Genomic DNA, 13106 nt, shown 5'->3' with positions numbered 1-13106 from the left:
ATTAAACACAGAGTCCCCAAAATTTATAAGTTTATTTTGAAATGCTAGGCAGTGTGTATCTGAGAACGTACCAACTCTGACGATAACAAATAACGTATTGCAGAAAGTGAGAAGTGTTCTGCTGCTTGCACCACTTACAGCTTTGCTAAAATTAAGACTAATTCTCGAGCTCCCTCTAGTGGAAAAGATGTGGCATGGCTGTGATGCGAACATCTCGAGCTATGTGCAGTAGCTTATTCGTGCATTAGAATTTTTATTATAGGTACAAGTCAGGAACAAGTGTTTTCTCATAAACACTTTTTAAAAAAAATGTTGGCTTTTAGCTATATATAAAGGAACAAAGAATGTATCTGGTACCTGTCTATAATAAATATTACACCTTTATGGGAAACTGGAAAATTTTTCATAACTTTATTGTAACTATAGCAGATTTTTTTTCCTCAAACTAAGACAATCAGTCTAATGATGCTGGTATCTGTGCTGATGCTTTTTAGTTTTACTGTTTTCGATAAGCCTAGGGTTTAGAAAAAATAAGTTTTAAAACTGCATGTTTTACATGTTTTACTTACAAATGTAAGGTCTTTCACTGTTAAATGAATGGAGGCCCTGAATCAACCTGGGAAAACCTGATGTTTAAATTTCACATGTACTTGTTTTTTATGATTGATTGTCTAGATCAGAGATGGACAAATTATGACTCATAACTTTGTTACAAAAAGATCTTTTTTGAAGTATGGTCGTCTGAACGAGCAATAGAGTTTGATTTTTTTGATAAAAGGCTTAGTTGTCCCTCAAATACATGGCCCATTTAATTAGGGTAAATTTCAAGGCATCTGGCTTAAGGGAGATTTGACTCATGGACTGTACAGACTGTGGTGGCCAGCGTTTATTTCATATGTTGCACTTTGCTTTACATGTTTGCACGTAAAGGAATTCTGTATAAGCATATGTATTTATGTTGGCTATTTTAAAAGTAACAACAAACCAACTTTAAAATACTTATTGCATTTGTAAGAGGGTTGATTGTCCTAAAATACATCTTAATTCTGCACTGAAAAAAAAAATACAGTGAATATTGGGGGGGGGGGGGGGCGGAAGGGAAAGATGGATGTTACTTTTTATTTCCCAGTATAACTAGCTGTTATTTCAATTATCATATAGCTCCAATAGTGTCTCATTGTTGGGAGCAGACTGTATAGCATGTTTTTCTTTAAGGATTATATAATCTAAAATAAGAAGAAATCCTTGCCCATAAGTTTGCTCAACTTTAGGTGTCACATTCAGCTTGTATTTTCATGAAGATAAAATGAATTTGTAATGGAGTAGTAGCGTTTTATAATGTAGGTTGTCTTCCTGTTATTTTTTTTCTGTTGTCTTTACATATAATAGAAATGCATTTTATAGCTGACATATATTATGTCTAATTTCAAACAGCTTGAAATAATGCTGGAGCCCAAGGTCTGGAGAGAAGCTGCTACTCAGGTGTTCTTTGCCTTAGGGCTTGGATTTGGTGGAGTCATTGCCTTTTCAAGCTACAACAAGAGAGACAACAACTGCCATTTTGATGCTGTACTGGTGTCCTTCATCAATTTTTTCACTTCTGTGCTGGCAACTTTGGTGGTGTTTGCAGTTCTGGGCTTCAAAGCCAATATCATAAATGAAAAATGTGTTATCCAGTATGAATATCCATTTCTTTTTTTATTATTTTTATTGTATATTTCATTTATGAATTAACAGATCATTGAGTTTGATTTCTCTGTTTTATTGTGTTTTACAGAAATTCAGAGAAGATTTTGAAACTTTTGAAAATAGGCAATCTGAGCCAGGATATGATCCCACATCATATCAATTTCTCAAGCATTACAGCAGAAGATTACAATTTAGTTTATGACATTATTCAGAAAGTTAAAGAAGAAGAGTTTGATTCTCTTGGTCTGAAATCTTGTCAAATTGAAGATGAACTTAACAAGGTGAGTGTAATAAGTCCTAAATACAGAGATTCTGAACAGATGCATAATTTTCAACCTGAATTAAACTGTGAAGTGTACTTAGGCAGAGCATCACTACAGTGTACCTATGAGCAGCCCATCTGTAGATCCTTGTGAAAACGTGGTTCTGAGCAGGGTTGCATTCAAGTTTACGTGAGACCTGAGGACTTTTGGGTCTGATGGCTTAATATAGTTTTCACTGATCTGTAATTTGATCATTATATCGCTGTCCTTAGGCGGTGATAAGTTTTTAAAGTTCTGGTCTTTTTAGAAAAGTTGAGCATGAGGATTTTTTCCAAAGACTAAACAGAGGTGTACCTATTCAATGTCTCAAATGATGATGTCTTCCAGTGTTAAGATACAATTATTAAATATAAATACTACTTTACTAGAAAGTAAAAAAATTATTTTTTCCTTATTAGATAATTGTTTAATGAATATAATCCTGTTTTGCAATTTTTACAGTAAGCCATATCTGTAAAAGAAAAGATATTTTTCTAGCTTTTTCAGAGGGACTTCCAGTTTTAAATGCTGATATCTGTATAGTTGCAGCAGCATCTGAAGCTAAAATCAGTGACTTATACATTAAAAATTCCTATTGTATTGCTGCCATTTAAATTTGAAACAAATAGGTATGAAAATGAAGTCCTTTATATCCTTACTGGAGAAAAGAGAGTGTATTTTGTAGCAGTCCTGTATAATAGCTCTCATGCAAAATTATCAGAGAAAGAGAGAAAGAAGTTTTGATTCGACACAAGAAGAAAATTTTTTACAATGAGAACAATCAGCCTTTGGAATAATCTCCCCAGGGAAGTGGTGGATTCCCCAGCTTTGCACACTTTTAAGAGCTGGCTGGACAAGATACTGAGCCATCTTATCTAGACTGTGCTATTGCTGGGAAAGGTTGGGTCAGATGGTCCTTGACGTCCCTTCCAACCTGGTATTCTATGATTCTATTCAAGAAGTGTCTTGTTAATATCAATCAGCTTAAGAGGTTCTTGGCCAAATCCAGTGTTTCAGCAAATATTATTAAGTTTGCAGGTTTGGAAGGTAGCAGCTCCCCATTCTGCCTTCAAGATTTAATCAATGTCACTAAATGAACACAAAGTCAGACTGTCACACTACTAAAAAAAAAAAATAAAAAATACTGTCCATGAATAATAGTGTGGATTTTTTTTGTCCCTGACAGGCAGTTCAAGGAACTGGTTTAGCTTTTATTGCCTTTACAGAAGCAATGACCCACTTCCCTGCTTCTCCCTTCTGGTCAGTCATGTTCTTCCTCATGTTAGTAAATTTGGGCCTTGGAAGTATGTTTGGAACCATTGAAGGCATCATTACACCAATTGTTGATACCTTCAAAGTCAGGAAAGAAATTCTTACTGGTGAGTTGCACAAACTTTCTTTTCTCACTAGAACAGTAAGCTAATTTTTTTTTCTTCCCCAAAAGCATGAAGTCTTGTTCTTTGACAAGGAAGTTCTCAGTGCTGACATTTTACAAAGCAGTAGATCACTCTATTCTGTACTTCCATGCGCAGCCAAATTAATACCTGCAAATAAAACCTTTTCCTGAATGTTAAAAGAGCAGGAACGCCCTAGAACTTGTATTTTAATGGAGGATTTCTGTCACAAGTTTCTGTGTGTCCTGAGCTCTTCCAGAATACTTGCCATTTCTGTATCAAACATCAGGGAAACAAAGGAAAAGGAAAGAATGAAAATACATTGCAAATTACTACAAATTATTCCCGAGTAGGCCAAGTGAAATCTTAATTTATGAGAAAGTGTTTATTATGTTAAAAATCAGTACAGTTATTCTCTAGCAGAACATATTTTTCCCCTGTTGAATGTGGAAAGGATCTTATGAGTCTAGTTGTTGGGTTGTTTTTTTTGTTATTATAAGTCTAGTGGTTGGGTTGGTTTTTTTGTTATTATTTAAATGTCCAAAGTTATGAGGTGTAGCCTGTTCGTGTAACTCTGATATTGTAGCAATTTATCTTTTTGAGATAGAATGTCAGCATAAAATGTGGAAGTTGAGTTTCTGAAAATCTTCAGGACAGCAGCAAGGGACTTGAAGTGTATGCACAAATTCAGATTTTGTATCAATACCTGTGACAAGAGGGATAGAAAATATAATAATCTGCTTTATCCTTACCTAACTCTATGAAGGAAATAATAGTATGTTTTGTAAGAGTTAACCCTTGACACAGCACTTCTCTGCTGCATTCCTGACTGCTTTTCTTACTAGTATTTAACAGAAAACATTTTTGCTTTGCAAATGCAAGGATAAAATTCTTCATAAAGATAAATCAACTGATTTTTCAGAAGTCCTAACCTATTGAGAACTTGTTTGGTGGTGTGTTGTTGGTTTTTTCTATTAGCTTTTAAATCCTTAGTGTGATGCATAAAAATTAGTTGTTCTTTCTAAGTATATATGTAAATACTATGTTATATAGTAGATACTGTGAAATAAGAGCATTTAACGGTAATTCCTTGTTACTGCATGTTGTGGTTTAACCCTGGCTGGTAATGAAGTACCACACAGCCGCTTGCTCACTCCCCCCTCACCCAGAGGGATGGGGAGGAGAGTTGGAAAGGAATGTAACCCTTGAGGGTTGAGATAAGAACAATTTAATAATTGAAATAGCATAAAAATGAAAGAGCAATAATAACAATGATGACAATAACAGTTGCAATGAAAATGGGGAGGGAAAGAATAAAAGCCAGAGGGAGAGGAGGAAACACGTGGTGCACAATGCAGCTGCTCACCACCCATTGACCAATGCCCAGCTGGTCCCCGCGAAATGACCTGCCTGCCCTGGCCAACCCCCAGGTGTATATACCAACCATGGTGTCCCATGGTGTGGAATATCTCTGGCTAGTTTGGGTCAGCTGACCTGGCTGTGCCCCCTCCCAGTTTCTTGTGCCACTCCAGCCCTCTCACTGGCAGGGCCTGAGGAGCTGAAAAGTCTCACAACACAGCACCGTGCTAGCTCCTAAGAAGATAATTAACTCCATCCCAGCTGAAACCAGCACACTGTGTTTGACAAAAAACACTGCTTAAGATAAAGGAATATTCAAGAACTACCTTTCTCTTGTAATTTTTTTGAGTGGTATACGTGCATGCTTTTTGCTAAGCTCAGTTGCATTTAAAGGGTTACAACTTGATGTGGTGTTTTTATAAATTATAAAACTGAAATCCCTGGGTTATACTTCATGCAGTATCAGTGGGACTTAACAACAGTTATGTCTGCACTAGAATTTGTGCTTAAACCCCACAAATCTTCATTTTTTTTACAGAAATGTGAGCGCATTTGCAACTTTTTGCACTATTGTTCCAGTTCAGTCCATCTCAAGTTCAGGGAAACAAACTCATATGCTTAAATTTTGTATTCAAGTGTTTCCAATCTGTCTTTTCCAACATGTGTGTGTTCTGAGTTATGATGTGTATACCTACCAGAGCCTTAATTTACAACTAAAGATGCATATTTTTGGGGTGTAATGTGAGACACAATGGGAAAATATAAGAATAGCAAGGATTTCTAAATTTGCTTACACATGATTCTGGTGGTCTGATTCTTTTCTCAGGGTCAGTAATAAAATTCAGTGTGAAAAATGAGACTTGGTTCAAGGAGGTTTTATCTATGTCTTTCTGTCTTGTGTTAGGAGTTTGCATTATTTTGTAGTGATTAGATCTCTAATTATATGAGTTTCTATTCTCTGAAAGTCATAGTTCCTACAAGGTTGAAGAAAGTGATTGGTTTTCTACCACAGTATTTAAAAAAGTGTCATTGTTTACTTTCCACTACTATAATCAATACTAATTGATTTTCTGGGATTTATGCAATGGGTATATTCTGTATGGATATTTTATATTTTGGCCTAAGTTCCCAGTGGGGCAGGGTGGGGGGAAAGGGCACTTTAGCTGGGAGAATCAGTCTTACTGGTGTCCAACCTCCAGCAAATTTCACAATTTATTGAAATTTTGACTTATTTTTTGTCTACTTAGGCTTTCAGTCCTATTCTTGATGAATTTAGTAGGGAAAAAATTACATTGAGATTCATTATGTGGGATCAGGTATTCAAGAAACCTGTTTCAAGTTGTCCCTAAACAAAAGAAGGGGAAGAAATGTTGTTGCTTAGTGGACAAATACATTTAGATAGCTTCTAGTGGAACTTTATGCCATGAATGTTCTTTTAGGGGAAGTCTGTTCAGCCTTTGTATTTTTTACAATCATAGTCTGAAACTTGGGTTCTTTTAACGCTTAAAGTCCAAAAAGTGATCTAATGACCAAGTAATATGTTGTATGATGTTCAGTTTAGAAGCTGTATTTAATTTAGCCTTATATTCACATTAAGTTAAATGTTTAATAAGAAATAGTCACTTGATTAATCTCTGCTGCTTAATAAGGACTGCTGTAATACAGCAATTCCAGTAATTTTAATTACATAACTTTTCTGTTATGCAGAGAATAGTTAGGTTTCCTAATACTCTTAAAATTGGGACCCCCTAAAAAGTAAAATGTTACCAACTTCGATTATATGAAATAATGTGTTAAAAGTATATCTGTGCTGGTTTGAACTCTCTATTTCCTATTTGTCTGTAGGATATGGTTGTAACTATAGCTGTTACTTTTGTCCTTTATTCCAGTCATCTGCTGTTTGGTAGCATTTTTTATTGGCTTGATCTTTGTGCAGCGGTCTGGAAACTATTTTGTGACAATGTTTGATGATTACTCAGCTACTCTGCCCCTGCTTATTGTGGTCATTTTGGAGAATATTGCAGTCACCCGAATTTATGGAATAGACAAGTAAGTGAAAGAAATGATCTCTCTGTCCATAACAACAGTATTCATTACAATAATTACTACTATTTTAATTATATTGTGTGAAGTATTTGTGAAATACACATAAATGCAAATAAGTAGGAAGTGGGTCAATCTGGATGTGAATCCAGTCTGTTTATAAGAACAGGTTTGGAGCAAGATACACTGTAGCAGGAGAGTGCAGTGAAACCCAAGGAGCGATTGCAACAGATCCAAAGAGAGAACGCAGTAAAAGAGACAAAATTAAGAGAGTTAGAAATAAGACAGCAGTAGAAAGATTTCAAGAAATAATAACCATGGTCTAAGCAGCAGATGAGAATGAGTATTCTGAACAGTTCTGCAGTATTCCAGGCAGCCTGAGAAAGGAACAAAGCAAACTCTAATGGCAGTAACAGTAAGAAAATCTCAGTTTATGCATTCGATTTAGTTGAGGGTGTTTTAACAATGAATTGTCATTTGCATTAGTTGTGAGAGAGGAAATAGAGGAAATTATAGCAAAGACCAGGGCCAGCACAGCTGACAGTGATGTTAAGTGACCTTCTGTCTGTGATGGCTGAAGAGAAAAGGCCATCAAGTCCCACTAAATTTTTTTTTTTGTTTGCTTCTGACTGAAATAACCAGAATATGTTCACTAAGCAAGATCATCAATGTGTGCCACACTTAAGGAATAGAAGAGTTTGTATAAAAAATAACTCAAGCTATCCACAGATAAAACAGAGTATGCTATACTATCATATTGAAGTAATTTAAACATCTGTGATCCCTTTTCATGTACAAAGGGTGACATAGAGTGGGTGGGTTTTCATTTGACTTTTCAGTTGTTCGATCTGATTGATCAGCCAGTCCCTCACCATAACGAAATAAAACTGTAATAAGAAAACTTAATTTTACTGTTTCCAGACATTGTTTCTGGTCTATGCAAGTAGTTCTGGTCTACTTGTTCATTAAGGGGGAATTCCCACTTGGGCCGGCCACATGTGTAATCCTATAATTGATCACAGACATGAAAACATGCTGTAGATGTTTTTACACATGTAAACAAAAGATAAAGGAGATGATCTGGTTATCAGGTTGGTAATGTTCTGTCAGCTAGAGTTCCCAGTGTGAAGTGAGATAGGTAAGTTGCTGACTTTTGGCATGTGTGTGAAGAAGTTGGTGTTTAGATGTAGCTAAAATGTAGTAATAATTCACTTCTGAATCAGAGTGAAGTTGATCCATGTTTTCAGAAGGGCTTCTGACAGGGTATAGTGAAAAGTTAGCAGCCAGATTTCTCATTCATAATGGCCACCTGAACCTCCCTCTGGAGTATTCCTAGTATTTCCTCTAATGTATATTTGTCCAGAATACCCTTCTTCAGGAGCCTAGCGTTCTTATTCACAGAAACTACCAGAATCAACAACTTCAGATTGTCATTGGCTGCAATAGCACCAAGGGGTCCTCCTCGTAGATGAAGATACATATATATGTCTTCCTAGCCACATTGTCTTTGATCAGAAACAAAAAAACATTGCATCCAAAGAGATTACAGCCAAAGGATAGAAAAAAAGATATCTGTAGCCCTGTAGCCAAGGAGTAAAATTTGCTATGCTGCGGGCGGTGCTAAAGAGCTTGGTAGTTTTTAAAAGAGGATAAGTGGGATGGAGATGATGAAAGACTTTGAACATAAATCTGTTATCTTCATTTTAATTGGATAAATAAATGGAGAACCCAGGAAGAAAAAGCTATCTGTAGAGGGCACAATCCATTTGTAAATTCAGCTCTTTTTAACAATGTCTTTTCACTGCAGTGTAAACAAGAGATAGAACACCCCAAACTATGCAGTTCAAAAAAATATTTGAGTGTTTATATGACAGTAGCTTCACATGTGTAACTGCTTTGAAAACATATTTATTGCTATGAAGAGCTTTTTTGAGTTGCATATTCAAACGGGAGTTGGAACAGAAGAGAGTTAAAACAGAATCAGTGCTTGTGCATGCTCCAAAAGAATTAATTCTAAAAATATTCTCTCTTTTTCTACTGGCTCTGGAACCATATACTCATCTGTCAAGAGCACAATAATAGGAGTTTTGTTCATATTGTAACTTGAATTTTGAGGCACAAGGAGGCACATTTAAAACTTCACTAAGTTTTATTTCAGTAACTTACATGATGCACACCACAGCGTATGCATTAAGTTGTTTTTTTAAACTGCAGCACACATGTGGGTTCAAGTTAATTTTGCAGAATCTGTAAGATGTGCTGGTTGTATGTGTCCTCAAAAGCAATGACACATGCCTTAGTAAACAACCCAATAGACAATATAAGACAATACAAAAAAGAATCTTACAAAAGAAAGGCGAGATTAAATATCTTTCCAGCACAGTCCAGCAAGCAGTTTACAAAGTCACCATGCTGTGTAGCGATTCCTTCTGTTCATCTGTTCTAACTAGTAATACAATCTGTTTATCATCCCATCAAAGAATCTAAACTCCATTTCTATACATGCATTTTTTCAGTGTCTGCTCCCTCAAATTAGGTGCTATGTATCAATTACAGTACTTGAAATATCAATGTATGCACTAACAATAATTTTTTACTCCCTTCACAGATTTATGGAGGATCTGAAGGATATGCTTGGTTTTTCTCCAAGCCAGTATTATTACTACATGTGGAAGTATGTTTCACCTTTAGTATTGTTATGTTTGCTTGTAGCTAGCATTGTCCAAATGGGATTAAGTCCTCCTGGCTACAATGCTTGGATTGAAGATATGGTATGTATATAACAGATGCCATCACTATCATAATGATCATATCTGAAGTATTTCAGAAATACGTGAAAAGAAAAAAATTGCAATTAGAAATTCAAAATCAGCATAAAGAATGACACGGTGGTTTTATCTCAAGTAACACTAATGTAAACCCAACCATTTTTTAATTTTAGAGTATTTCAGCTTTAAAATGTAACTGCTTAACACAAACCTTCAGGCTTTTTGTAACTTTGTTGATGTATGTTGAAGAAGTTCTTAAGGTTGGGAGATGTTACCTTTCATTTAATTTACTGCAGAACATGGTTGGGTGATAACACTGAATAAATAATTTCAGATATCACATCAATGTTATGTGGAATTAAATATTGATATTTAGCCATGTCATAAATTTTCCCTTTAGGAACACATATCACATTGTAGGTAACAGCTGCATTAAAACCTGTCTCTGGTAATAATGTTTTGATTTGTAAAAAAACTTGTCTGCGTGAACAGCAGAGTGAGTGCTGCGTGTTAGCTCCATAAAGAGATTCAGTCAAGGTAGCTTATAAGAGTTCTGCTAGCTTGTAGGCTCATCAGCCCTCAGCTGTTTCTACAGGCTTGTCATACAAAATATAGGGAGAGTAAAATGTCAGAGAAATGGATCTCGGCGATCCTTCTGAATGGACAGTTGTCTGAATTAAGCAGTGGGGAGAAATTGCAGCAAAGACAGGTGAAGTGTAAATACAAGAGGCTGTCTTTACTATAGGTAGATTCCTGCCTCTGACCAGACAACCACTACTACTTTCTCCAGATTCTCAGAAAAATGCTCATTATGTTTGATTCTTGCCCTCAAAAATTAGAAAGAGAAATACCTTGGAATGCCAAACATACCATTCCTTTCCATGTATAAAATCGGGCAAACTGAGTCTGTTGGCCAGTGATTCATGGATGCAGTAGAAGTGTGGGGTGCGGGGTGCAATCGCTGCCCCAGTAAATGTGTTAGTAAATGTGTAGCTTACATGAAGTTTATACAAAGTGGAACAATTCCACAGGGTGATCTGAAGCAATCCCTGTCTAGACCAGCTATTAGCCAACAGAACAAGGACTTACTTCCAGGCACAGTTACAGATACCACTGCATATTTGCCTATTCTGAACATCCTTTAAAGCAGGGGTCCTCAAACTACGGCCCGCAGGCCGGATACGGCCCCCCAGGGTCCTCAATCCGGCCCCCGGTATTTACAGAACCCCCCCACCCCCCGCCGGGGGTTAGGGGGAAACCAAGCAGCCGCAGATGACTGCCTGACACTGCATCCGCGCGCTGGCTCCCTGTTTAAGGAGTTTGAGGACCCCTGCTTTAAAGGATCAGGAAACAACTATAGACAAATGTAGCAGAAAGCCTAATGTGAAAATCTTGATTTGTGTTCTGCTAGAGTGCTCTGAGCATCTTGGAAACAGTGGGACAGTGTTTTGGTCCTACTCAGTGGTGGTAAGATAGCAGTCCTACATCTTCATGACACTTCAAATTTGAGATCTGTAGCGGTGCCTGCATTGTAGGTGCAAGGTGCCAAAAGATGAGTATGCGTTTGAAAACTGCTGGCCTTGGCGTGGACTGCAGCTTCGCTCTTTTCTAAGTAAACATGTATTGTTTCTTTTTTCTCTTGGGTTGCTCAGGCTATGGAAGAGTTCCACAGCTATCCAACGTGGGGAATGATTGTCTGTATATCTCTGATGGTGTTGGCTGTACTGCCAGTCCCAATAGTCTTCATGGTGCGCCGTTGTAATCTTATCGATGACAGCTCTGGTAGTTTGGCATCTGTATCGTACAAAAGAGGCCGGATAATAAAGGAACCTGTTAATATGGAGGGAGATAATACAAGTCTGATTCATGGGAAGAGTCCAAGTGAAGTGCCGTCTCCAAATTTTGGCAAAAACATATATCGAAAACAGTCTGGATCACCAACTCTGGACACTGCTCCAAATGGACGTTATGGTATTGGGTATCTCATGGCAGATATGCCTGATATGCCAGAATCTGATTTGTAACTGCAGAAAAAAAATGCTGTTTGTTTCTCCTCTCTCACTGATCATGGCTCTCCTACGAGAAGTGGTCAGCTTCACTTATGAGGGTGTGATCTCAGGTGCTCCATAGCAGCAGTCTTTAAAATGTTGTGATTGTACGTACAGGTTGAGAAAACTCCCTTTGGATTAATTCTCTGGATTTTCATTTGCACTGAAGGGAACACACTGAAAATCAGTGGCAGCCTACATCTGCCAGTATAGCCAAGAATCTGAATTTTTTTAATTGATTTCTAAATTTAAAGCTTTCTATCTCTGAAGCCCAGATCTCGTTCAAGCGATAAAATATTTCTGATGTAATATCACTGAAAATCTTTTTTTTTTTTTTTTTTTTTCTGCTTTCAGGTTAACTCCCTAGTATTAAAAGTGAGCTCAGAGGTAGTTCACCAAACCCGTGTTTGTGTAAACACTTGTATATACCTTATGTAGATATGCTGTACCTATTTTGTTAGCACCGATAATTACTTAGGCTATTAGCCAAGTGAAAAACAAACCTGCAAACTATTTTCTTATGTAATAGCTGTATAGAGCAATAGTATTAGAAAATCAAGGTGTAGACTTACAGGAAGGTGAGGAAAGATTCCCTGTTCACTGGGGACTGCATAAACTGTGGCTGTATATTTTATGTAAAATATTTGCTTTTTCAGTGTGAAAACAATGTTAGAGTGAGTCACTCCAAGAATCTTAAGGATTGTGCAGATTCTGCATTTTTTTCTATGCTGTGTGCCTAAAAAAGACCTTGTTGATATTTATTGTGGTTACCAGATTACATATATATTATATTTATATAATATACTTGTAATGTAAATATGTATATTATTCTGTATGTAATCATTTCAAAAGTTGAAGCAAGATGGCTTTTTTCATTAGTCTCCTTCAGTTTTGCTTCTGTTTTATGCAGATGATTTTTTTCAGTCAGTAATTGTTAAGAACTGTATGGCATTACATTTTAACCTATGAATAAAGAGATTGATAAGTTATGTATGTGATTTCTGAATACACTTATTATAACACAGCCTGCTTTTCCCTCAGCTGGACTATCTGAAACACTAACATTTACCGGTTGAATGGAGATGCTAAAAGTACCTAAACCCAAAAAATACTAAATCAGTCATCTTAATAAACTGTTGGACAAGGACTTTTTTTGTGAATAAATTAGTTGATGTAGCACAGTAACGTGGCATGATGCTCTGGAAGCTAGTACATGATGTATTCCTTACCTTGAAGAGCTTTAAAGTTAGGTGTAAATTCTGACTTCACTACCTCTAATAAATGAAGGGTAGAACCTAGTTACATTGTCCCAGCATCAGACAAAGAACCAGATTAATTCATTTGAGGTAAATGAAAGTCTTGGAAGCTGTGCTTAAAGAGCTTTTCCACACTGACATACTGAGAACTGTACTATGGCAAACAAATGAAAAATAATAGAATCTTAAATCAAAATACCTTAGCAAAGGTAAACTTTGCTTTATAAAGTTTAATTTGATAAATTAA

General features: G+C 36.4%; 1 protein-coding gene across 4 annotated transcripts in view; it reads left to right on the top strand.

Moving 5' to 3' along the window:
• Window positions 1-12596, top strand: part of SLC6A15 (solute carrier family 6 member 15) — a 38846-nt gene extending 26250 nt beyond the window's left edge. For all 4 annotated transcript variants that reach the window (XM_055712214.1, XM_055712215.1, XM_055712217.1 and 1 more), the window contains exons 7-12: window positions 1435-1676; window positions 1778-1970; window positions 3178-3370; window positions 6634-6793; window positions 9396-9558; window positions 11208-12596. In XM_055712214.1, coding sequence (XP_055568189.1) covers window positions 1435-1676; window positions 1778-1970; window positions 3178-3370; window positions 6634-6793; window positions 9396-9558; window positions 11208-11579 — 1323 coding nt within the window. In that variant the 3' untranslated portion in view covers window positions 11580-12596. The remainder of the gene's footprint in view (window positions 1-1434; window positions 1677-1777; window positions 1971-3177; window positions 3371-6633; window positions 6794-9395; window positions 9559-11207) is intronic.
• The last annotated feature ends 510 nt before the right edge of the window (window positions 12597-13106 follow it).

The sequence above is a fragment of the Falco cherrug genome, chromosome 5, assembly GCF_023634085.1.
Source record: "Falco cherrug isolate bFalChe1 chromosome 5, bFalChe1.pri, whole genome shotgun sequence".
NCBI classification, from domain to species: Eukaryota; Metazoa; Chordata; class Aves; order Falconiformes; family Falconidae; genus Falco; species Falco cherrug.
Note: the sequence above shows the minus strand (reverse complement) of the source record. Positions and strands in the feature narration are given on the sequence as shown.